The 24,589-nt window shown below is 38.1% G+C and overlaps 1 protein-coding gene across 1 annotated transcript in view; it reads left to right on the top strand.

The window, feature by feature from the left end:
• The window catches only part of LOC135480310 (protein mesh-like), a 99,961-nt gene that overhangs the window by 50,420 nt on the left and 24,952 nt on the right, over window positions 1-24,589 (top strand). Inside the window, exons 4-10 of the mRNA XM_064760120.1 lie at window positions 10,282-10,447; window positions 13,273-13,557; window positions 17,332-17,468; window positions 18,778-18,935; window positions 21,095-21,373; window positions 23,316-23,572; window positions 24,227-24,370. Coding sequence (XP_064616190.1) covers window positions 10,282-10,447; window positions 13,273-13,557; window positions 17,332-17,468; window positions 18,778-18,935; window positions 21,095-21,373; window positions 23,316-23,572; window positions 24,227-24,370 — 1,426 coding nt within the window. The remainder of the gene's footprint in view (window positions 1-10,281; window positions 10,448-13,272; window positions 13,558-17,331; window positions 17,469-18,777; window positions 18,936-21,094; window positions 21,374-23,315; window positions 23,573-24,226; window positions 24,371-24,589) is intronic.

Below are 24,589 nucleotides of genomic sequence, written 5' to 3'. Positions count from 1 at the left end.
TAACAATATTAACATTTCCGTAATAAGTGAAGGAGGAAACATTTTGGCAAAGTGTTGTGCTGTTTTTCGCTCAGACTGAAAGTAGAGGCAGCCCTTGTAGTGAAGGAAAATGGTATCACCGCCATGATAGGAAACCCCAGAGGTGTTCTATGGTAAGATAAGACATTCCTCACTGCACCTGGCTAACTTCAGAGACACACTAACTAACACACTGGGAAGGGCACACAGAGGAGTGGACACCCACTGGAGAGGACATACACTTATAGGCATTTAGAAACATGTGCATACACAAATTAAACAGCTTCACACATCTTACAGTGAGAACATCTGGTTGTCTTTTGGAGTGAGAGACAAAAGAGACTCTTTGGCCATCTGGAAGGAAAAGCAATTGTGTTGAAACAGGGAGAGCGGTACCTTGTTGTGCCACATGTATTTGGGAAGGTTGAGATACTTTTGTGAAATAGACATGGCAGTCAAATGAATCAGACTGGAGTCAATCAAACTTACGTCAAACAAAACAGACTTAAGTCTAGAACAATCTTGACAGCATACAATTTTGCCAGTTAAGTGATTACCGTTACTTGCTTCGGAAGGCGACTTTCTTAATTGTAACATGGAAATATTTGATCAGACTTGATATGCTGCTTAGGCTGTACATTTTTGTAACATTGTTTCATTGTTTGGTGAATAAGGCACGAGACTCGGCTGTCGGAAGAATCCCTGAATTGCTTCCCTTTGTAGGTGGCTAGACAACTCGTACGCTCAAATCTGCCCAGTGCAATTTCGCTCAGGAAGTCACTTTTGTGACACAGTCAGCACAGTACATTAGGGACTATAGTTGTGAAGAGTAAGGCATGCAAATTTGCAAAACTCTGAACTAGCAATTCAGCTAGGCATGCACCGCGGTGCGCATGATTCACATATGCGCTTGTTACAGATGTGGAGGGACAGGTCATTGCGCAGAGAATGCTTGGATAGGTAGGTTAGTGTTGATCTATAGGTGTGTGAAGAATGTATGGCCGCTCTGACATTGTAACTGTTTGATACAGTTGAGGCTTCATCCACAAAACTTTGTAAGTCAAGCTCCTTGTATCTTCTATGTATCTTCAACGTTGTCGAAGTTACAGTGCCATAAAGTGACATCATTTAAGAGAAAAGTTACAAAAAATTGATTTGCAAAGTTTTGTGAGAGAGGGCCCTGTGTAATAATATTGGTGTTGTGGAAGAAAAATCCTAATTAACATCAAAGCACAAAAGATCCTAATTAACATGTAGTTAAAATATCAGAGCACAAAAGGTATAAAGGCACATTAACAGCATGTATATTATTTTGACTAATAGCAAAGAGGTAACTTTGTGACAGGTTGTACCTGTTTTAGGTGTTAGTTAGGCTAGGTGTTTTATGTGACTTTTGTTATTTACTCACAATTGTATTGTATCTCTAATTCTTGTGACACTTAATACTAAGAATGGTAATCGTAAACCTACATTTATGTGAGAAGAAATTGGCCTTTATGAATTAATGGGAATTGTGTGTATGATTAGGCACATTTATTGAGTGTCAGTAATCGGGTGGCACCAGTTTAGTACAGGTATGTCAAAGTGACACTCTATTCTGGACACTTCGCTGATAGCCTTTTTGGATATTGGTATTCGTGTTCATAAAACTGCTCATGTATCTCTGATGGTCAGTTCCTGTGAAGTCCGAAGGACTTTTTCCTAGATGTACATGCGTACATAGGATTATTTTATGAAAAGGACATTTTGGGGGCTACAGGTGATCTTTGAAACGTTTTTGTTGAAAAATGAATTTGAGATATTGTTGTTATTGATTTGATATGAGAGATGTAATATTTATAGTTTGAATTATGGATTTTACTCAAACAACTTTGAAATATGCATTGTAATAGGACATTGTTTCAGATAGAAGTATGAACAATGGAGATCATTGATTGCATTTCGTAGACAGAAATATGAATTACCTTATTTCTTCTCAATTTTGGGACACCTGGTCTGCTCATTTTAGCCAATACATATGTAATTCTAGCAGGAATATTGAGTTTCTTTTTCCTGGCATTGTTAGACCATCTCATCAACAACATACTCTTATTTTTACTTTTCCAAAAGGCTGGTAAAGAAATGTATAATATTGCTATCAACACTGCTAATATCTATCCCAAATTTTAGAAGAATTATTGTATGGATGTGAATGATTGCACTTCACATACACAAATATGAATTATTGATGTGAATGATTGCACTTCATTGACAGAAATAAGACTTGATTGCAGTTCATATACACAATTATGAATTATGGATATTAATGACGTAATTTCACTCCGAAAGATGGCTTGTTGAACATTAATAATATTACTTCATTCATAGAGAATAATATGGAATGGATTTAATATTTGTTCTGATGAGTGTTCAACAGGAAATAAATGCTGATGATGTTTTGTGGGAGCTTTTAATTTGACAGCTGTGTAAATTTAGATGGCTGATGATAAATGTATCTGCCGTTCGTTTGTGTTTTCCAAACATACATGTAGGTGGATCCTAAGTGAACAGTCCTGTCTTTCCAAATTTTCACCCCCTCATGACAAATGATTTCTCGTGCAGGGGAATAATATTAACTGTGGAATGCAGATATGGGGAATGACTGCACATACAGTATTTCACCTAAAGCTGAATGTAAAGTCAAAGTGCATTTTGAGAGGCACATACTGGTATCAAAATAATACTTTTAAAGCCAACTCTACAAGAAGTTAATCTAACTTCACAAAAAAGCCTTTGAAGTGTGATAAATAGTCACAATCGAGCAGAGTATGTGACTGGATAAAAGCTAAAGTGTCGGGGGAATACAGTATATATAAATTGTACGTTTTAGCTGTGTAGGTTTTTTTAGAGTATTTCCCATGTATTCATAGGGTAGGCCTTAACTCTGCTGTTTACATTGTTCTACAGAAACATGTTACACCCAGTTGGAGCGTGCTTTGCAAACATTGGGTACTTGTAGCTCTTAGTGTAACACTATTGCCCTAGGGGAAGAACCCCCTGAAGGACAGAGTTCTGTCAGATAACGCCTCCCCCCACCCCCCATGTCCCTCCAGTCACCTAATGAGTGTTTTTGTAAACCCATTCAAAACCCCCAGATATTGAGGTGTGCTTGCAAATAAAACTCAAGATTTGTACAAACCCACAAATCATATAGACTTTTAGTTTGTTTGTAAAGGTGTAGAAATTGTCACTGCAGGCGTTTTAAAAGAACCAGATGCAAAAGCTTCAAATGGTTTTTATTATAACTGAGTTTTTTAGTAAAAATTTGCTTGAAAAAAAAAAAGATAAGTTAATGGGATAAATAGTTTGTGTGTACATGGAGGATAGTTGTAAGAAATATTTCTGTGATGTGTTCAACGCCTGATTGGATGCTTGGCTGCATGGCTTTATTGATAGACCCAGATCTGTGCCTTCACTGTGACTCTATTATGCCATAGGTGTGGCTGGATTGAAGTGTGTTTGGAAAAAAAAAGGAGGAAAAGAAAGTAAATAAACCAGGATGAAAGAAATGTTAGTGTACTGAAAAGTGAGAAGAGGTTCTCCTAACAAAAACATCTCCTTAATATTGAATGTTCAATAGAGACCATGCAAATATTTGGTTTGTTTAAATAGTTCTCAAAAATCTTGAGGAATGTTAAAATGGCAGTAAATACACTCACAAATATTATTTTATTTTCAAAGACTTTACAAAATGACAATTAAGCATTTACTCTTTCAGTTATAATTACTGTTCTTCAAAAAGTTAGTTGATATCAGTCAACTAACATAACTTCAGGGAGTATCCGTCTGTCAGTACATATATATGTGTATATACAAAACTTTGAAAACTCTAACGAGTTAGTAAAAATATGAAATTGGAGTTCATAGTTTTTTCTTTCTACGTAAAAATTAACAAAAACGTCCCCCCCCCTAGAACATTGTACAGGCAAATTTCCCACAGGAGGTTCGAGTTAAATAGTGCTGATTTATTTTTAAATATGACAAGCTGTTCTTTATGCATTCGTCTTATTTATTACTCAAAAAAAACCAAATGCATATCTTAGAAAATTCAAAGTTTTAAATTCAGTTTTTTTTTTTTGTCCATGGAAATGCAGTTTTTACAAAAAAAGTGTTACAGTGTTTTGTACATTTTGCGCAAACTTGTATAAAAATGAAAATGACTAGTGGGTTGACATGCCTTCTTGGTGTAAGTTTTGTTTTAGTACAGGTGATAATTTTGTAAAATGAACAGATTTTTCAATTTGTCACTGGAACCAAAAATGAAAAAAAAAAAAAAAAAAAGCATTAGAATTTGCGAGGGGCCCTTTAGGACGCATGCACCCTGATTGAGAGTGTATTGAGTATATACTGTGATTTGGGGCCTAGCCATGCTGTTTTTAGGATGTGACCTAGAGACAGCGGTCCTAGTGATATGAGTGAGAGTCAGGGCGGAGCAGGCTAGTACAGAGAGACTGGCTAACAGTCCACTTGTGCACGACCCACCACTGCTGCTAACAACACATCTACTCCACCAGTCAGTCTGTCAGCATGAAGACCGGAGTGGGATAATCGCTTACATCTGACCAGAAAAACGGGGGGAAGGAATAAATGCCTGATCCCCATGGCTTTTGAAGAAAATTGTTGCTGGCAACATTTTTTTTTTTTTATTTATTTATTTTTTTTTTTTTGTGCTGATTGAGAAGGCGAGAGTTTGAGAGGAGCTAGCTGACACTTCAAGTTATGGGCTTGATTACTTATCAATGAGGAGAAACGGTAGATTTCAAAATGTCGGCATTTTGGAAATCCTGACCTGTTGCGTCATCTCATCCTTATATATCGTGAGTACTTTATCTCTGGTGACTGCGGAAATCAAGTGAGAATGCATCTCCTCTAAATTGCTCTACTTTTTGGCATGATATTGTCCAGTATGCTGTGATAAGTTTCTTAGGGACTTTACTTCAGCCTGAAAAAGAATATTTTTTTCTTTATTTTCTTAAAGTGCTAAATGAATCGGGACTAACATCAGAAAATGCTCTTTTATTTTTCCCAAGATATATTTAAATTATTAAAAAGAAAATTTTTTACCCCTTGTAAAGGATGCCCATTTGATTTCTTGTGAGTTAGGTCTTTTTGTTCAAAAGGATCCAAATTTGTTTCAGAAACAATTGTCAATGGTTACAAACTTGTGAGAGAGCTTGATGTAAATATCTCAGATTTTTAGTCAACGCTGAAAGTGTACTGAGAGTTTAGTAAATCAGGGTACTAGAACATTAAGTTGTTGTGTCTTCGAGTATATGATCTGTCTGCATGTGTGTTAAATGTGTGCGGAGGCGTATATGAGCTGTAACCCTAGGGCAATCCCGGGCTCAATGTAATTGACCCCATTTAGTCTGCCACTTAGCTCATGGGTCAGGGTTTGATTACCTGAGATTATGCCACCAGGAACACCCTTCATATTGTAATCAGCTGTCAGGTGTGCACAGGTACAATGTCTGGCCAGGTAACAAGCTTTAAAACACATCACAAATTAGTCTGTCTGATGCGGTCACATGCACGTACATTACATAGTTTCGTTTCTTTTTCATTGTATGACCACTTTATTCAGAAGAAAAAAAAGTTTGAGAAAAAAAGTATCACATTATTGAACAATGGTGATCACTACCGGTATTAATATTTGTAGTCAGTCTGGTTTACAGTTTGAAGAATTAAAATTTGTTAAATTACAGGTGGCATTATTAAAATATGTATTTTTTAAGATAGTCAAATTTTTTACTGAATGCTTTCCAATATACTGTAACAAAATTAAATACTGACACTAACGAGATCAAATACTGTAACTGGATCAAGTACTATTGCAGGATCAAATACCATTGACCATGATCATACACCAAGATCAGACACTAACAGGATCAGACAATGTAACTGGATCAGGTACTATTGCAGGATCAAATACCATTGACCATGATCATACCCAAGATCAGACACTAACAGGATCAAACAATGTAACTGGATCAGGTACTATTGCAGGATCAAATACCAGAACTGGAATAATTATGTAACAAAATCATGTAAAAATGATCAAATAGTGTAACATATTATAACACTGTAACTGTTGGGATCTGATTAGTAATATATAGAGATCAGTGTAGTGTTAAAATTGTGATGAATTTGATGTGTATATGTTTACATTAATAATTATGTAATTTATGAGATGTCAGATGAAACAGAGTTGTTTTCATCGCTATTAGGGGAGACAATCTAAATCCTGAGTGATGGGTATAATTTCTCTAATCTCTGCAATCCTCTAGCTGATATAATTCCCAGGAAATCCTAGTTGTGTACTGTACTGGGAGGACACCATTTTGTATTTAGACAAGAACGGACAATTTTGTTTTCCTTCTGGGTGAAATGTAGTTGCATAATATGTCGTGGTAAGCTGTAGGCCAAATCCACTTCCTGTTACAGGAGTATATAGACAGTGTATTATTGTCTATCATTGCTGTTGGTGTAACAGGGTTACACCCAAAATGTGAATCTGCTGTTAAATCTGGAAACTCGCTGACACATATGCAGGAACATTTTCTTCTATATGAAAGGTGCAGATGCAGTATAAAAAAACAAAACAAAACTTAAGTGTTTTTGGTTTTAACTTCTCCGTTATCAGCATTATTATAAATAAAGAAATGAATTAAACATTAAACTAAATAAATAAATAAATAAAAAGTGTAAATTAACTTTCTTGCATTTTTATACTTTAAACTATAGTCAACAAAACAGCTTTTTTTTCAGTGTGAGTGAAGACACTTGTGTCAGGCAATGAGTGTCTACCCTTCCCTGTTCACACGCTAGATGATGTCTGCTCTTTGCCTTAAATACCTTTAGCATATTCTGTACTTCAGTCCACCACCCAGATTTGTCAGCGAGATAGTGAGCTCAAATCCAGTTATTGGTGATTTGTTCTCTACTAAGGTTGGCAAGATTGTCTAAAACTAATACAATCAATCCCTGAAATTTCTCGAAAGACAGGGTTTTCATTTTGCTACACGCTGACATTCAGGTTGACCTTCATTGGCTGTTATAAAATGATGTGCTTTGAAAAAGTTGACATACATTGCACGTCGAAAGATTAATGTACAAAGTGTATTGACAATTATAGGCTAAAGTACATAATATGGAATAAGAGTGAAATATTCAGCAAAGCTGATAGTTACTATATACATTTAGAGTTAGATGACTTGCAAAAAATTTCAGAATACTTGAATGCAATTGAAACTGAAATAGAACTTGTTATGAATATGCACGTGTAAATGGACATGCCATTCAATTTGGATTTTAGTGTGTACTAGGAAGTTGAATATGCAAATAAAGACCTGTTACTGCTGTAGCTAAATAAAGATATAGACAGGTAATGGTAACATCTCCAAGTATGTCTTTATAAAGTGAACAAAGATATGGGACAGTTTTTCAACGTGTGTATTTTGTGAGTGTTAAACGTATTACACTAGGATTTACAAGTAGCCTAGTGTATAAGGGTGCATGATGTCATGTTATAAAAAGTCTTTGTCAGCATGTGATACAACAGGTAATGACAGAATGCTGCCCACAGCTTGCATTCGTCTCTCTGTATGTCTGCCTGCCTGTCTGTCTGTCTGTCTGTCTGTCTGTCTGTCGGTCTGTCTGCCTGCCTGTCTGTCTGTCAACTGATTCCACTGTCATTAATGTCATTGTTCAGGCGTCACTGAGTGTTTACTGTGTATCCTGTACTGTCTGTGTCTGTCTGTCTATTGGCCCGTTTGTCTGTATGTCTCTGTCCGCTTGCTTGTCTGTCGGCCAGTCTGTCTGTACGTCTCTGTCTGTATGTTTGTGAGTGTGTCTGTCAGTCTGTCTGTGTGTCTGTCTGTCTACTGATCCCACTGTTGTCCTTGTGACTGTATCCAGTCATCCCTTCATGTCTACATGTATATCCTGCAATGTGTCCAGCAGTAGTGGTGAATTAGTGGTCAACTGCCAATACGAAAAAAAAAAAACAAAAAAAAAAAAACAAGAAAAAAGAAAGATCATTTGGATGTAGCAGAAACTGTAATATCATTCATATTGTATGCATATATCTGCATCTTCCCCTCTATTTAACTTCCACCGACAAAGTCTACAACTTGTGACCTAGATTCTGAGACTAAGTGCTAGTATAGGAAGGTGTTTCCAAGGAAACTCCCTGCTAGGCCCGGCGGGCGTTTGAGGAAAATGGGGAACTATTTATTTAGAGGGTTTACTTCACGACGCTTCCTCATTTAGGGTGGAGCTGAAATTGAATACTGTTACTTGGACAGGGAAAAAAATATTGGCAGTGTGTATATATGGATATCTGGTTAAGCCCAACCTCTTGGTTCTACATGTTTTTGGTGGTTGTTAGGTCTTGCAGTGTGAATAACATGATGATGTCTGGCTGTTTGCACCTCCCACTAGGTAGCAGCACCTAGCTGACAAGCTTTCTGTCACAGTCAACTAGCATGATGTAGAAAGAGAAGCTCTTTCATCACAGGTTTTGGTAAAACCCACAGTTCAGTTTAAATGTGACCCCCAAAAATAACGTGACATGTTCGTATTTGACAAATTTAAGGAAAAAACTGACAAACTGTGAAATGTGGGTGGTGTCATTGTTCCTTGAAATAACCAATTAAATATATTTTCAGATATGAAGTATAATATGAACAAACTGGAAAACGTATGACATTTAAAAGAAGAGGGCCAATTTGCATAGAAGTTAGTGAAAGATTCCCATAATTTACATGACGCTGTCAGTGTACAGGTACAACCATTAAATATTTTTTTCCAAAATAATGGTAATAATAACAAAAATTGTAACACTCGGGATAACTGAGAAAGAAGACTTTCATTTCAAGAAGATAAAACTTTTTATTACCTCGTGATTGTGATGGATCAAACTGGTGTATAACAATTTTAATAGCTTTATAAAAATGGTGTAGAAATATTAACTTGTGTGAAGTCTTTGATAATGGTTGTTTAACAGATATTTAGTGTCTTTGTGTCTTATATTCTAGACTTTATTAATGGTATTTTTTATTATTATTTTTACTCAGCTGTGTGGAACATTTTGATCGGCAGATTGACGATTGTGGAGTTTATTTTAAAAAAAATGATTATGGATATGTTATTATTATTTGGAAAGTGTGAGTTGATGAGTATAGTAAAGGTGTGTTAATCTTAATGAGCAGGGTATGATACAGTTGAGCGTGTTCTACAGGTGTCATTCGTTAACCAGATGTGAAGGCATCCCAGTATGCCATGTTTTGTGTGCTTGCGGTGTAGGCATATAGGTAAACTGTTTCATCAGTATAAGCTGTATGCGTTCATTCAACATTCGTGAAATCATCGGCTGAAATGTCCTGAATCCGTTAGATTTGGTGAAAAGTTTGTCAGGAGTTTTGTCAATGGGATAGTTAACCAGGGTTAATTGGATGTTAATTAATGTATACTACAGGTAAGTTTTCACTTCCTGGCATTTTCCAGGGCACAGCAAACTAATCTGGTGTGGGTATCACAGCCAACTACAAAAATGTGTGTGATTTGATGCCAGACAAATTTCGTTTTATCAATTCGATTCATTTCAGCTCAAGCCATCACTAGGGTAAGATCTTTAATAGTAATCAGATCAAGATAAAAGAAAAAGATTATATGATAACAGATTCGTAATGTTGTCATTAAGTTTTGCACTAGGCCTACTAGTTGTAACGTTTGTTGTTGCTTCTTAAAATGTGCATAGCTGGCATGACACTGTCATCATGACAGTTTCATGACTTAAACATTTTTTTTCGATTAATTCCTGCACATTTAACAAGAGTTTTCTTTGATGATCTTTCTAACTCTTCATAGTGGTCACTCTTTGAAATGATACGTGTATTTAACAGTGTGATTATTTTAGGAATTGTTTTCAGGAAAACATGTCGGACTAGCGCTATATATTTTCTCTTTAATATACCCATCATTACATAGTGTAAACAAATTCTTTTAATTAAACAAAAATCTCCTCGGTACAGGTTTTCCAGAACTCTTTTGCATATTGTTTCTAACATCAGTTTTGCATTGCAGTGTTTTTGGTAAGTATGTTAAATTTTTTGTTATATATTTTCCTATTTTTCCTGATGTAAGATTTCAGGTAACCGATGAGATTTAAGATCCATTAGCCACTGGCTCTCAAAGTTAGGCATGTCGTTGTTGTTGACACAGGCTGGATATAACGCTGAGTGCGGCAATCGTTCAGAAGACGTTATGGGGTCAGCCACTGAAGCGGTTATTAATTTAACAGATTCGACAAATGTCAACTTACCAGGGAGGCATTTGTTTCAACTTACTGAACCCTCGGACACGGAGAGGCCAACCCCAATAAAAACTGGTCAGTTCTTTTTATTTATTAAGTTATTTTTTTTAATCCTAACCCTAAGACACACGGAGTGCAGGTTCAATTCCGACCTTAGACAGGGAATTCCCCTACTCTCACTATTCATATGCTCATGGTGACAAGAAGTGGTCAACAGCCTTTTATGCTGTTATATGTTCATTGAAGACCACTGGCCCGGATAGCACAGTTGGTAGAGTGTCTTCTTCGGGAGCAGTAGATACAGGATCAATCCTGGGTTGAGTCACACTTAAGACTTTAAAAGAGGAAGTTGTAACTTCCTCGCTTCAGCATGAAGGGGATAGTGCCACGACTGGTTGACCCGTATCAGTATAATGGCTCGGACGGGGTGGCTTACTTGCCTTCGGTAAGGCGTCTCAGTGAAGTAGCAAGGAGGTACATTACATATATTCTAAGGGTTCCTTCGTCGTCATACGACTGAAAAATTGTTGAGTACAACGTTAAACCCAAGCATTCACTCACTCACTCATTTAAGATCACTTTCACGTATGAATCTGTATATTACACCTGACAAAAGCTTAGCCCGATCATCCATTTGTGCGCAACTTTTACGGAGTTTTTTTTTTTTCTCTGAGAGGCGTTGAGAAAAGGATCCATGTTTGAGGTGATGCTGAGGATAGTACTCAGCTGGAAAAGTTTGTGTCCAATTAAGTATCAGTCCAGACTAAGGTGATGATTGTCTTCGTATAAGTGAAAAATTCCTGAGTAATTTTAGGTGTTAAACAACAGTCCATCCATCCATCCATCCATCAGTCAGTATTCTATTAATCAATCGATCTATCCATAGATCCATAGATCAGTATTACATCAGTCTATCCATCCATCCATCCATCCATCAGTCCATCAATCAGTCTATCCATCCATCCATCCATCCATCCATCCATCCATCCATCCATCAGTCTATCCATCCATCCATCCATCCATCCATCAGTCTATCCATCCATCCATCCATCAGTCTATCCATCCATCCATCCATCCATCAGTCTATCCATCCATCCATCCATCCATCAGTCAGTATTCTATTAACCAATCGATCTATCCATAGATCCATGGATCAGTATTACATCAGTCTATCCATCCATCGATCCATCCATCAGTCCATCAATCAGTCTATCCATCCATCCATCCATCCATCAGTCCATCAATCAGTCTATCCATCCATCCATCCATCCATCCATCCATCAGTCCATCAATCAGTCTATCCATCCATCCATCAGTATTATATGAATCCATCAATCAATGTATCAATCCGTCCATTCATCCATCCATCAACATTGTACCGATCCAAGCAACCATCCATATTTTATCAAGCTATTCATCCGTTCATCCGTCCATTCACACATCTATCAATATTTAATCAATTAATCAGTCCATCCTTCAGTCCACATACATCAATGTTAGATGTTAAACAGCAGTCCATCTGTCTATTCGTCTATCCACCAATCAGTCAATATTCTGTTAATCAATTAATCCATCTGTCTGTAGATCTATACATCAGTATTGTGTCAGTCTATCCATCCATCCATCCATCCATACATACAAGTATTATATGAATCCATCAATCAATATATCAATCCATGCATCCATCCATCAATATTATATCCAGCACCGATCCTTCCATCCATCCATCCATGTGTCCATCAATATTATATGAATCATTCCATCCATCCATATTTTATCCATCATCCATCTATCCATCCATCCATCCATCTATCCATCCATCCATCCTTCCAGCCATCAATATTATATCCATCATCCATCCATCCATCCATCCATTCATCCTTCCATCCATCAATATTATATCCATCCTCCATCTATCCATCCATCCTTCCATCCATCCATCCTTCCATCCATTTTTCCATCCATCCATCCTTCCATCCATCAATATTATATCCATCATCCATCTATCCATCCACCCTTCCATCCATCCATCCTTCCATCCATTTTTCCATCCATCAATATTATACCCATGTATCAAACCATCCATATTTTATCAATCTATCCATCCATCATCCATCTATCCATCCCTCCTTCCATCCATCCATCCTTCCATCCATCAATATTATATCCATCATCCATCTATCCATCCATCCTTCCATCCATCCATTTTTCCATCCATCAGTATTATGCCCATGTATCAAACCATCCATATTTTATCAATCTATCCATCCATCTATGCATACATCCATCCATCCATCCACTCATCAATCAGTATTTAACCAATCAATCAATCCATCCATCAGTCCGTGTACATCCGTATTATACTAGTCTATCCATCCATCCACCCATCCATCTTTCGATCAGTATTATATGAATCCATCAGTCAACACATCAATCCATCAATCCATGTTATATCCATCCATCCATTAATATTATATGCATCCTCATTCCATCAATATTATACCCATCCATCCAACCATCCATAGTTTATCAATTTATCCATCCATTTACACATCTGTCAATATTTAATCAATCAGTCAATTCATCCATTCGTTCATATACATCAATCTTGTATCAGGCTATCCATCCATCCATCCATCCACCCACCCACCCATCCACCTACCCACCCATCCATCTATCCACTCGTCCATCCATCCACCCACCCATATACCTAAAGACCCACCCATCCATCTATCTACTTGTCCATCCATCCACCCACCCATATACCTACCCACCCATCCATCCATCCATCCATCCATCCATCCATCTATCCATCAATATTCTATCCATCCATCTATCCATTGGTCAGTCAATATTATATCAATCAGTCGATGAATCAGTCAATCATGTTTGTGTTTCAGATGAAGTGAGAGTGTTCCCTACCTCAGGTTCTATGTTGGGGGGAGAGAGACTTGTGGTGTCTGGAGTTTGCTTCCCGAACTGTTGTTCTGTGATAAAAGCCATGTATGTAGAGTGGAATGTGACATTCACCTGCCGCAAACTGAGCTGGGAGCGCGCTGAATGTGTGTTGCCGTCGGTATTCCGAATCGGCAAAGTGACCTTGAGCTTTACTCAGGATTCTTCCTTCACCTGTGATAGACTAGTCTGTGGGCGGGACTTTAATGTGTCTACGTCATTTTCCATTTGTAAGTATCCCTGCACTTTTTTTGCATATTGATGTCGCCGTGGATTATGATGTGTGTATGTGTCTGCCAGCGATCAGCCAATATCCTTTTCCCAGTGAAGAGGATTGGTCACTTTGTTTCGTTGATGATTACATCGTGGATGTGAGTTTTCTGTTTCAGGGCTGTGTTGCTGGTTTTTCATTTTCCTTTGAACCAACAATGCATCAGCTAAGCTACAGTGTTAATGAGATTTTACGTGTATCATCATGACTGATGTATTGATTCGTAGGCCTATTGTAAACTGACCGAGCTACCTGCGATAAGGGAAGGTATTATTGTTATATACCCTGTAGTACTGAAACAAGAACATTGGTTTCACTAATAACTCCATGGAAAGTTTTAATATTGAAAATTGGTGACTGGTCATTGCACTGTCCTTATGTCACATGTATTGTTCTCCAAATTATGTAACGGGTGACGAAAGATTGATGCTGTGAAGAGGGTGGGAGCCGTTTGGTTTGCTTTTTTTTTTAATCTGCCAGATCTCGGCCAGTGTTTATCCTGTGACAGAGTATTAGTTCATTTATTCAGATATATGACACATCAAAATTCTGACAAATTTAAATGTTTTTAGGACATCACAAGTTGGTTACAACTTTTTGGAGGAGATTTTTTGAAACTTTTATTTGTACAGAAGACGTACATAGCGGAAATAAGCAACATTTGTCACCAACAAGTTTTAATGACACTTTCGTGTTTCACTTGCATGTAAATGTTAGAAGTTGGATGATCCTCGGCATTTGATTGTTTTTATTTATTTTATTTGATTGGTGTTTTATGCCGGACTCAAGAATATTTCACTTTTTTAACACCAAGCCTAATGGCATTATGGGTATGTTATTCACAGGTGATTTTTTTTGGGGGGGTGGGGGGTCTCAATTGTATCATTCATATTAGCCTTGCTAAACCTACAGGGTATGATTGTAAAACTTAAATAAAACAGTGTTATTTTCTGTCTCTCTGACTGTGAATGACACCCTTATCAAAGCTTTGACCTGCCACGGCATTGCCACTTTTTGTACCGTACATCTACTTCGTTCTATCTGGTTCTTTGGATTCACCCGAGAGGCATAATGTTATTTTAAGGTGTTTTAACATGGTAACCCTTCGAGATATAAAGTTTGCACCTGAGTGTGAGATATAGATAGGAGTATATGAGGTATATTCCTCATGTACCTCGTATGTACACCTTAATAGAGTGAGGTATAGATGAGGTGTACACTCCATCTATATTCGAAGAAATGAATTATTTTAACCACAGGTACGCCTTAGAAACATTGAGAGTTTTTGTGCAGTTTATGAATATGAGATAGTATACCTCAAATACACCTCAGCAACTTTGAAAAAATTCAACACTTAGAAGATGTAGCTCAGGTACACTTTAGAAACTTTGAAAGTTAAAATAAGTAAATGATGCACCTCAGATACACCTTAAAAACTTTGAGAGTTTTTTATTATAATTTAGTAGTCATGTACCTGAGGTAAACCTCAGCCACTGTTTTTAAGTTTTAAAACAAGTGGTCAGATTTAGACATTTTACTTCAGACAAAATGGCGAGTACAAAATTACAAATGTTTTTGTGCGAAAGAAAAAATGTTTACTAAATAAATATAATCCTTTAAAGTTGTTTAATTTGTTGCTGTTGTAACATGTCACAATTTGTATCCATGAATGAGTAAATGTGAACATGTTAGCATATTTCTATTTGCATCATCAGCGTACAGTATAGGCCTGTGTGTCAAATTCTTGTTGTTAATAGTGTTATTTGAATATCATTTTACCTTTCATCGTTTAGTAAGTCATCACTGTCATTATCTTCTCATGTTCATCCATTTTTCTATGATGATGAATTGTTTAATATTATTATTATTATTATTTTTATTATTATTTATTATTATTATTTCAATTTCTTTGTAATATATACTCATTCATCCTTGCAGTCACAACCCTATGGCTGTAACATTGCTTTTATCATTGTTCATTTGGGTAATCAGGTATTGAAAAGTCTGATTTAAGTCACTCCTTGAAGTTTAAAATTTTGTCCTCATGTGACTGGTGTCTGGTATGGTGTCCTTTGGGTTGTTTGCCATGTCATCCCCTGTATTTATTTGATACTGTTGTGTACAAACACCATAAAGCTTTAGAGAAACGCTGTCATAATATAGAGAAAACACCAGCTTGATGCAAAGAAACACCATCATAATATAGAGAAACACCAACATATTATAGAGAAACACTACCATGATATAGAGAAACAATATAATGCTGCAGAGCATAACACCTTCATACTATGTAGGAACACAATCATGACATAGAGAAACACCATCATGTTGTATAGAAACACCATCATGGCATTGGGAAACACCATCATGGCATTGGGAAACATCATCATGGCAGAGAAACATTATCATGTTGTGTAGAAACACCATCATGGCATGAGAAACACCATCATGACATAGAGAAACACCATGATGTTGTATAGAAACACCATCATGGCATAGAGAAACTCCATGATGTTGTATAGAAACACTATCATGACATAGGGAAATACCATCATGACTGGAGAGAAACACCATCGTGATATGACCAAGAGAAACACCATCATAATATGACCAAAAGAAACACCGCCATGATATAGCATAGGAGAAACACCATCATGTTGTATCGAAACACCATCATAAAGAAACACCATCATAACATAGAAAAACACAATCGTATTGTATAGAAACACCATCATGTTTTATAGAGTATAGAAACATCGTCTTGACATAGGGAAACACTATCATAGTATAGCTTAAATATTGTTGCAATGTGACATCATGCAAAGATGCAGTCCTAAAATTAATCATTCAGCCTTTTTTTCTTTCTTTCTTTGTTTTTGCTCCCTGCTAAAGTTTGTTTTCTCTGTTGGTGTCTTTTCTAACTGTTAGTAGAACATCTGTTTTCTCTGACGTTTCTTATAAAAACAGAAGTGTTTGTGCAAGTTTTATGAAAAAGAATGTAAGGAATGTGTGTATTTTCTTGCCAGGCTTAAGGACGTAAGGAGAAATGCATCGTTTTATACACAGTTGTAAGAAAACATTTGAGAAAGTTAGTCAGTATCTTGCCAAGGTTCAGTGGTTTTTTTCTGGGCACTGTGCTTTCCTTCACCAATAAACTGTTCAGCATTACAGTAGTAATAATCCCTTTTGTTGTTACCATAACTAGGTGGTAATGTAATCATAGAAAATAAAATTTGAGGGCATCTGTATTTGACCTGTATAACTTTGTCCAGGACTACATGTATTTTGCCTGATTCTTAGAGTTCTGTTTGTCTTAAGAAAGATGTGTTAAGGTTAATGGCCTCTGAAAATTAATATTTTATGATCTTTAATTGCCTTGAAAAATGAATAGCACCATGTGAATTTTGTTGGCTAATACAGCAGTAACAGTAAATAATGTAAGATTTTGCTCATAAATAATTCGCACATAATGCCGGACCCTTAGAGTACTGTTGATCTTTAACAGAGAGAGATATTTATTTTGTTTTTGTTATTCAAAAATGCGCTTTGTGGGACAAGATTTTATTTGCTCTAGTATATCCATGTTCTCCATTGGCTCTACTTTGCAGCCTGAACTTCATGATATCCTCCGTTTGCTTAGTGACATTTTCAACACTTCACAATAAAATTTGGACCAAATGTATTTGAAATGTGATTTTTTATTTTATTATTTTTTTTTTTTTTGTATTTTCAGATAATTTTATCAGAGTTTCACCCAAAGTAGAACGTGTTGATCCACAAAATTGGCAGCTGAACAGGACAGTTCAGTTCAAGTGGAACGCGACAGAGTTCACAAACAACAGGACAGCGGTTGCTGTCCTGGGTTATAATGTAAGAATGCCCATACAGGTTATGTTTTGATTCATCCATCTGTTTGTAATCCGTAATCTTTCTAGAATTAAGGCATGATGACCCAACAGTCTCTCACCAATGCGGTTGTGTGAGTTCAAGTCCAGCTCATGCTGGCTTTCTCTCTGGCTGTAGGTGGGAAGGCCTTGCAGCAACCTGCGGATGGTCGTGGGTTTCCCCCGGGCTCTGCCCGGTTTCCACCCACCATAATGCTGGCCGCTGTCGTATAAGTGAAGTATTCTTGAGTACTATGTAAAACACCAATCAGATAAATAAATAAATTCTAACATTAAGAACCACTCACTTCATTAATAAATAGGTCCTTATTTTTTCTCCTTTTTTTCTCCACAGAAGATCAGAAGGCTGATAGAAACAGGTTATATTACTTTAACATTCACAGAGTTATTCCCCTAATTGTGATATTTTGGGTCATCATGTTAACACTTAATTCACAGAAGTACTATGCTCATCATCTGGAAATAGAGAAGTTAGATCCTCTGTACATTTGCTTTGAGTGAGTGAGTGAGTGAGTGTTTGGGGTTTAACGTCGTACTCAACAATTTTTCAGTCATATGACGACGAAGGAATCTTTAGGGTGCATGTACGTGTAATGTGCCTCCTTGTTGCAGGACGGATTTCCACCGCTCTTTTATTTAGTGCTGCTTCACTGAGACGACTTACCGAAGGCAAGTAAGCTGCTCCGCCCGAGCCATTATACTGATACGGGTAAAACAGTTGTTGCACTGTCCCCTTCATGCTGAACGCCAAGCGTTACAAAAGAGTTACAACTTCCTCTTTTAAAGTCTTAGGTGTGACTCGATCAAGGATTGATCCTGGATCTACCATTTGCTTTGATCATTAACACCAATGCAAATGACATTGTCTGTTATAATGATCAGTTCGGCTGGTGGAAGAAAACTTACATGTATCAAGCTGCCCACCAAGACAACCCTGCTTTCCCATCACACAGGAGAAGAAAACAAATCAATTTGCTGCCCGCAAAGTACATTGCCCATTGCTCTATGCATGGCTCTAAGAAAACTAACTAATTTGGCTGCCTGCACTGCACACTGCCCATTTTTGACCATGGTAGAAGAAAACTGACCAATTTGTTTACCTGCATAGCACACTGACCATTTTTGGCCATGGTAGACCAAAGATCAACCAGTTTGGCTGCCTACACTGTCCACTTCTATGGGTACATACCTGAGTACTATAGTTTCAACCACTGTGGAATTTTTCCTTGGGAAGTCAGGTTGGAAAATGTTTCTGTTGTTTTGCTATCTTCCAGTCAAGTATTCCAGCTTGGGAGGTGTTGAAAGGTCTGCACTTCACAAAATCAGAGTCGACCTCAGCACAGATGAACTTGACAATTCCTCCAGGGTATAGCACCTGTATCATTAGGGTGGCAGAGCTTCTCCCAAACAAGTCATTTGGACGGTTAATAAGGTAAGGTTAGCCTATTGAAGATATGGCTCATTCATATATGGTTACGCTGTCATCAACCAGAGGATGATCTCTTGAGCCCCTGGTTTCCTCCAAACTTCACAAAACCAGAGTCGGAGGAAAACAATGCAGGCCATGGTACAAGTGAAAAATGCCGGAGTTCTGCCTACATGTAAATCACCAATCAAATAAGTAAATCTTTTTCTCCGGTTGTATGTGGGAAGGTCTGCCAGCAACCTGCAAATGGTCGTGGGTTCCCCCCGGACACTGCCCGGTTTCCACCCACCATAATGCTGGCCACCGTTGTATAAGTGAAATATTCTTGAGAACTGCGTAAAACACCAATCAGATAAATAAATAAATAAATCAGAGAAGTAACTAAAACATATGTGGTCACCCAAGTAATATGAAGGCAACCACTAGGTTGGCATAGTAGTTAGATGGTCGACTTCATGTGTGGTCACCCAAGTAATGTGAAATCAACTACTAGGTTGGCATAGTAGTAAGATGGTCGACTTCATTTGTGGTCACCCAAGTAATGTGAAGGCTACTACTACGTTGGCATAGTAGTTAGATGGTCGACTTCATGTGTGGTCACCCAAGTAATGTGAAGGCTACCACTAGGTTGGCATAGTAGTTAGATGGTCGACTTCATTTGTGGTCACCCAAGTAATGTGAAGGCAACCACTAGGGTGCCCTAGTAGTTAGATGGTCGACTTCATGTGTGGTCACCCAAGTAATGTGAAGGCAACCACTAGGTTGGCATAGTAGTTAGATGGTCGACTTCATGTGTGGTTGTCCAGGTAATGTGAAGGCAACCACTGGGTTGGCCTAGTGGTTAGATGGTGGACTTCATGTGTGGTCACCCAAGTAATATGAAGGCAACCACTAGGTTGGCATAGTAGTAAGATGGTCGACTTCATTTGTGGTCACCCAAGTAATGTGAAGGCAACCACTAGTGTGGCATAGTAGTTAGATGGTCGACTTCATGTGTGGTCACCCAAGTAATGTGAAGGCAACCACTAGGTTGGCCAAGTAGTTAGATGGTCGACTTCATGTGTGGTCACCCAAGTAATGTGAAATCAACTACTACGTTGGCATAGTAGTTAGATGGTCGACTTCATTTGTGGTCACCCAAGTAATGTGAAGGCAGCCGTTAGTGTGGCCTAGTAGTTAGATGGTCGACTTCATGTGTGGTCACCCAAGTAATGTGAAGGCAACCACTGGGTTGGCATAGTAGTTAGATGGTCGACTTCATGTGTGGTCACCCAAGTAATGTGAAGGCAACCATTAGGGTGGCCTAGTAGTTGGATAGTTGACTTCATGTGTGGTCACCCAAGTAATGTGAAGGCAACCACTAGGTTGGCATAGTAGTTAGATGGTCGACTTCATGTGTGGTCACCCAAGTAATGTGAAGGCAACCACTAGGGTGCCCTAGTAGTAAGATGGTCGACTTCATTTGTGGTCACCCAAGTAATGTGAAGGCAACCACTAGGTTGGCATAGTAGTTAGATGGTCGACTTCATATGTGGTCACCCAAGTAATGTGAAGGCAACCATTAGGGTGGCCTAGTAGTTGGATAGTTGACTTCATGTGTGGTCACCCAAGTAATGTGAAGGCAACCATTAGTGTGGCCTAGTAGTTAGATGGTCGACTTCATGTATGGTTGTCCAGGTAATGTGAAGGCAGCCACTGGGTTGGCCTAGTGGTTAGATGGTCGACTTCATGTATTGTTGTCCAGGTAATGTGAAGGCAACCACAGGCTTGCCTAGTGGTTAGACTGTCCACTTTATGTGTGGGCAACTAAGTAAAATGAAGCCAACCTCTAGGAATGCCTAGTGGTTAGAAGGTTCACTGAGTGACATGAAGGCGATCATTGGGGAGGCCCAGTGGTCAGATGACCCACCTATTAAGGACATCTTGTGGATTGAAGGAATGATTTAATTTCGCAGGACAGATGAGTATCCCAAGAGTACAGCGTGAGGCCATATGTTTGCCATTCCAGAAAGGTAGAACTGTACTGATCAGTTGAGTGAGTCAACTACCATGTCTTGAGTTTTTACATGACTTCAGCCTCATTCATTACATCCATTGCAAGTCACATTGACCTTGAAACGCCCTTGAAACTTCTTGGTCATCCCTGTTTCCTTATTCTGTTGTAGATTACAAGACTATGCTGCAAAGGCTATCTGGTCTGATATTTTTCCCGTGTCGCATGACCCTGATTTCTCAAGACAGTGGTGTGATCGGTGGATAGAACGAGAACAGAGTTTGAAGAAACTCCCTCCTTCTCAACCCTGCCCAACCATTTACAACCTAGCCAAAAATGACATTGCCCATTTTCAAATGGACCCATTCTGTGATTATAGTGCCAAGTCCTCAAACCCAACTTGTAGTTACGCCAACAAAGTCAGAGCCTGCTTCAGACTTGTCTCTCCACTGTAAGTACATGTATATGGACTGGATTTTAACCATGGTAAAATTTCACAAGTGTTATTTCCAATTAAAGTCCAACTTGGAACCCAATCAGTGTTTTATGTGGATGTGTGTTGTACTTACAAATTTTTTCAGTCACATGATGATGATGTACTGTGTCTTCTTGGCGGGGCGGGGAATCCGTGCTACCAGTGTGTTGCTGCCTTCGAAGTATCATGCAGAGACCAGATATGACACCCTACCGTGTTGTATTATACTGATATCAGGCCAACCAGTCCAGTTTCCTTGCTCTAACTTCTCAGTGCTGAGCACCCAGTGAAGCAGCAACAAGTACCATTTTTAAACCCGATCCAGGGTTGATCCCAGGTCCATTGTTTTGTAACTCCACTTGTAAATATCCAGTCACGAAATCATTGATATATATAACCACTGTAAAAAGCTTTGTTCGTGCAATAAATGCTTTCATTACAGCGTTTCCATGGTTGTACATTGACATCTGCGTTTACCTGTCAGGCCCCACATCTAGAAAAACTGTGAAGGTTCAGATCCCAAGTTTAAAGGTCAAATTGTGACTGTGCATAAAGTAATTTTATTGAATACAACGGTAAAATGAGGTCAAGTTTCTCTCATCGGTAACTGTCGTTTATTTTCACACGTCCTGAGATGGTGGCAAGATGACAGAAGAGGGTGATAAGCCCCACCCCCCACCCCCCACACATTTCATTACCCTGCATTGCAGCTATCCTTGTTAATAATCACCACTTGGGGTCAAAAGTAACTGACCGCAAGGTGTGCAGATCTCCAGACTAAACCATCTCAATTATACCCAGGAATTATCAAGAAAGTATCAGGTCAGGTGATGTCTGTTACAACCCTGTAAATTTCAAAAACTGCCTTGATCCATGCCAAACAAACTATGTACAGTGTAGTCTTAAGACCTCAAAACGGCAAGCCATTGTTTGAGAATCTTGAAGGCACCTCATGGTACTATCTGTGAACGGTTGCCTGTTCAGAGCCCTCATTAAGCAGCAGATATGATTAGGCCTACACGTGTATGTCAGCTACAAATGGATTTCACGGAGTCTGTCACCAATGTCCCGTATAATTTGAACGAAGAGAACATTTTGTTTTGTTACAATCGCAACTGTCCTCCTATAGCAGACAAGTTACATTTCCCGCGTTTTGAAATCAGGGACCTCCCATTAAACACAGAAAACATTCTCAGAGTAAAGTGAGTCTGGCGTATTGTGGAGTCAGACAAGATTTATCCGTGTTGTTGACAGATTAAGAGTTAAACCCTTTTTATGGCTATTCCAGTTTGCTTTAGTGTAAATAATGGTGAGCAAATGCCCAAAACTAGTGTGCCAGTTCCAGTAAAGCTTCAATTGTGGATTCACCAACGGGTCCGCAATATCTGTTTAAATTGATGTAAATTCTGATGTAAAAGTTAATTGCAGTTTACAAATAAGATATGTTTAGAGAGTTATGCCTACATATCAGTGTTAAAACAGTCCTCCAAAAATTTGATGATAGATATAGTGGCTGTTTAGCATATTATAAGAATCTGCTTAGCACAAGTTATTTTGTAATTTGTGTTAAGATCATGTGCCTCTGCATTAATAAAAAGTTATACTTGACTGGTCAAATTCATTTAGGATTTAGACGTCTTACTGTCTGGTTGTTTTACAAAATATTTGTTTTTATATTTTGTATGTTCAAATTCAGAGCTGTGAATTTCCTTGATTTCCCCCCATCACAATCCAGGGTGCTGTCATATAAGTAAAATTTTCTTGAGTAAAACAGTAATTAAATGAAAAAATAAAATTCTGATTCAGCAAATAGATACTTCATGACCTGTTTTAATACTTAAGGTCTTTTCTTCTAGCCAGTGATTAGAACACTTCATTACAGGTGAGGATAAAGACTTTTGCTGTTATTTTTATCCAGGGAAGGAGGTGATCAAGTCTGCTGCTATGGCAACAATGGTGATCTCATGTCGGCTGATGATCTGTTTGGATGGGGCACACAACAGCGCTACCATTTTGAAAGCAGTGATTCTGTACCCACTTTAGAAAATTTTGAAGAGGACATTTTGCCAGCTTTACATTGTCGCTATTTTAATCAAGGTGATAGGGATTTGAGGCAGTCTTATGATAGTTTTCGGCCCAAGTCCACCACGAAGGGTTACTTGCCTCCCAAGCCAGGTTAGTGTGGAGCTCCGATGAGTTCCCTCCCTTTATGGAATTGATTGCATGAATGATTTTGGTTTAATGCCACCTCAGCAATATTTCAGCTGTATCATGGAGAATTATGGAATTAAATATGAAATATACGTTTAAGGTCAAGGTTTATAGTTGAGGGAGATTGCCATGTTTTCTCAAGGTACACAATTCTTAGTAGAATAACAAACCACAGGTTTGAGAAACTCTGAAACTGGTGTGTTATTTGGCTTTCAGATCGTAAAAAAAAAAAAAAGAGGGTGAAATTAGTTTTCTTAGTTATCCAGTGTCAGGATCGGACATTATAAAATTTATAATAAACTTATGCTTCAAACTTTGCTTACTTTGTAACTGTTTTGTCTGAACTGCAGACTTCCAGTTCCAACATAGGTTAGTTAGGTGATGGCAGAGAGATGATGGATAGGTCAGAATTGTTTTCATATATACTTTTCACTACCTACAGAGAGCTGCCTTAAATCTGTGATAACTGTGATATGTTTGATTTGGCCCCCTGTTACCATGGTGACCATATGGTATTAAGGGGATTGTACATTTTGATAAAAACAATTTTTCTGCCAAAATGTGGAAATTGTTTCATTATAGTTTCAGTTAAAAATGTGTCTCTGTTCTCCATTACAGCGCAGTGCGCAGGCGACCCTCATCTTGTAACACTTGACGGGAAAAAGTATACATTTAATGGGGTCGGGGAGTTCATCTTCATTCAGGACAGGGAGAAGAAGTGTGTGATTCAAATACGAACCACACAAGCCAAAGACATAGACAGTAAGTAAGCCAAAGACATTGACAGTAATTGTCACCATTAGGTGTATGGGAAATATAGAAGCAGTAAGTGTCATCAGTAGGTGTAAACCAAAGACACAGGCAGAAAGTAAGCCAAAGACATTGACAGTAATTGTCGCCATTAGGTGTATGCGAAATATAGAAGCAGTAAGTGTCATCAGTAGGTGTAAGCCAAAGACATAGACAGCAAGTGCCACAATA

The sequence above is a fragment of the Liolophura sinensis genome, chromosome 13 (genome assembly GCF_032854445.1).
Source record: "Liolophura sinensis isolate JHLJ2023 chromosome 13, CUHK_Ljap_v2, whole genome shotgun sequence".
NCBI classification, from domain to species: Eukaryota; Metazoa; Mollusca; class Polyplacophora; order Chitonida; family Chitonidae; genus Liolophura; species Liolophura sinensis.
This window is presented reverse-complemented; position numbering and strand designations above follow the sequence as displayed.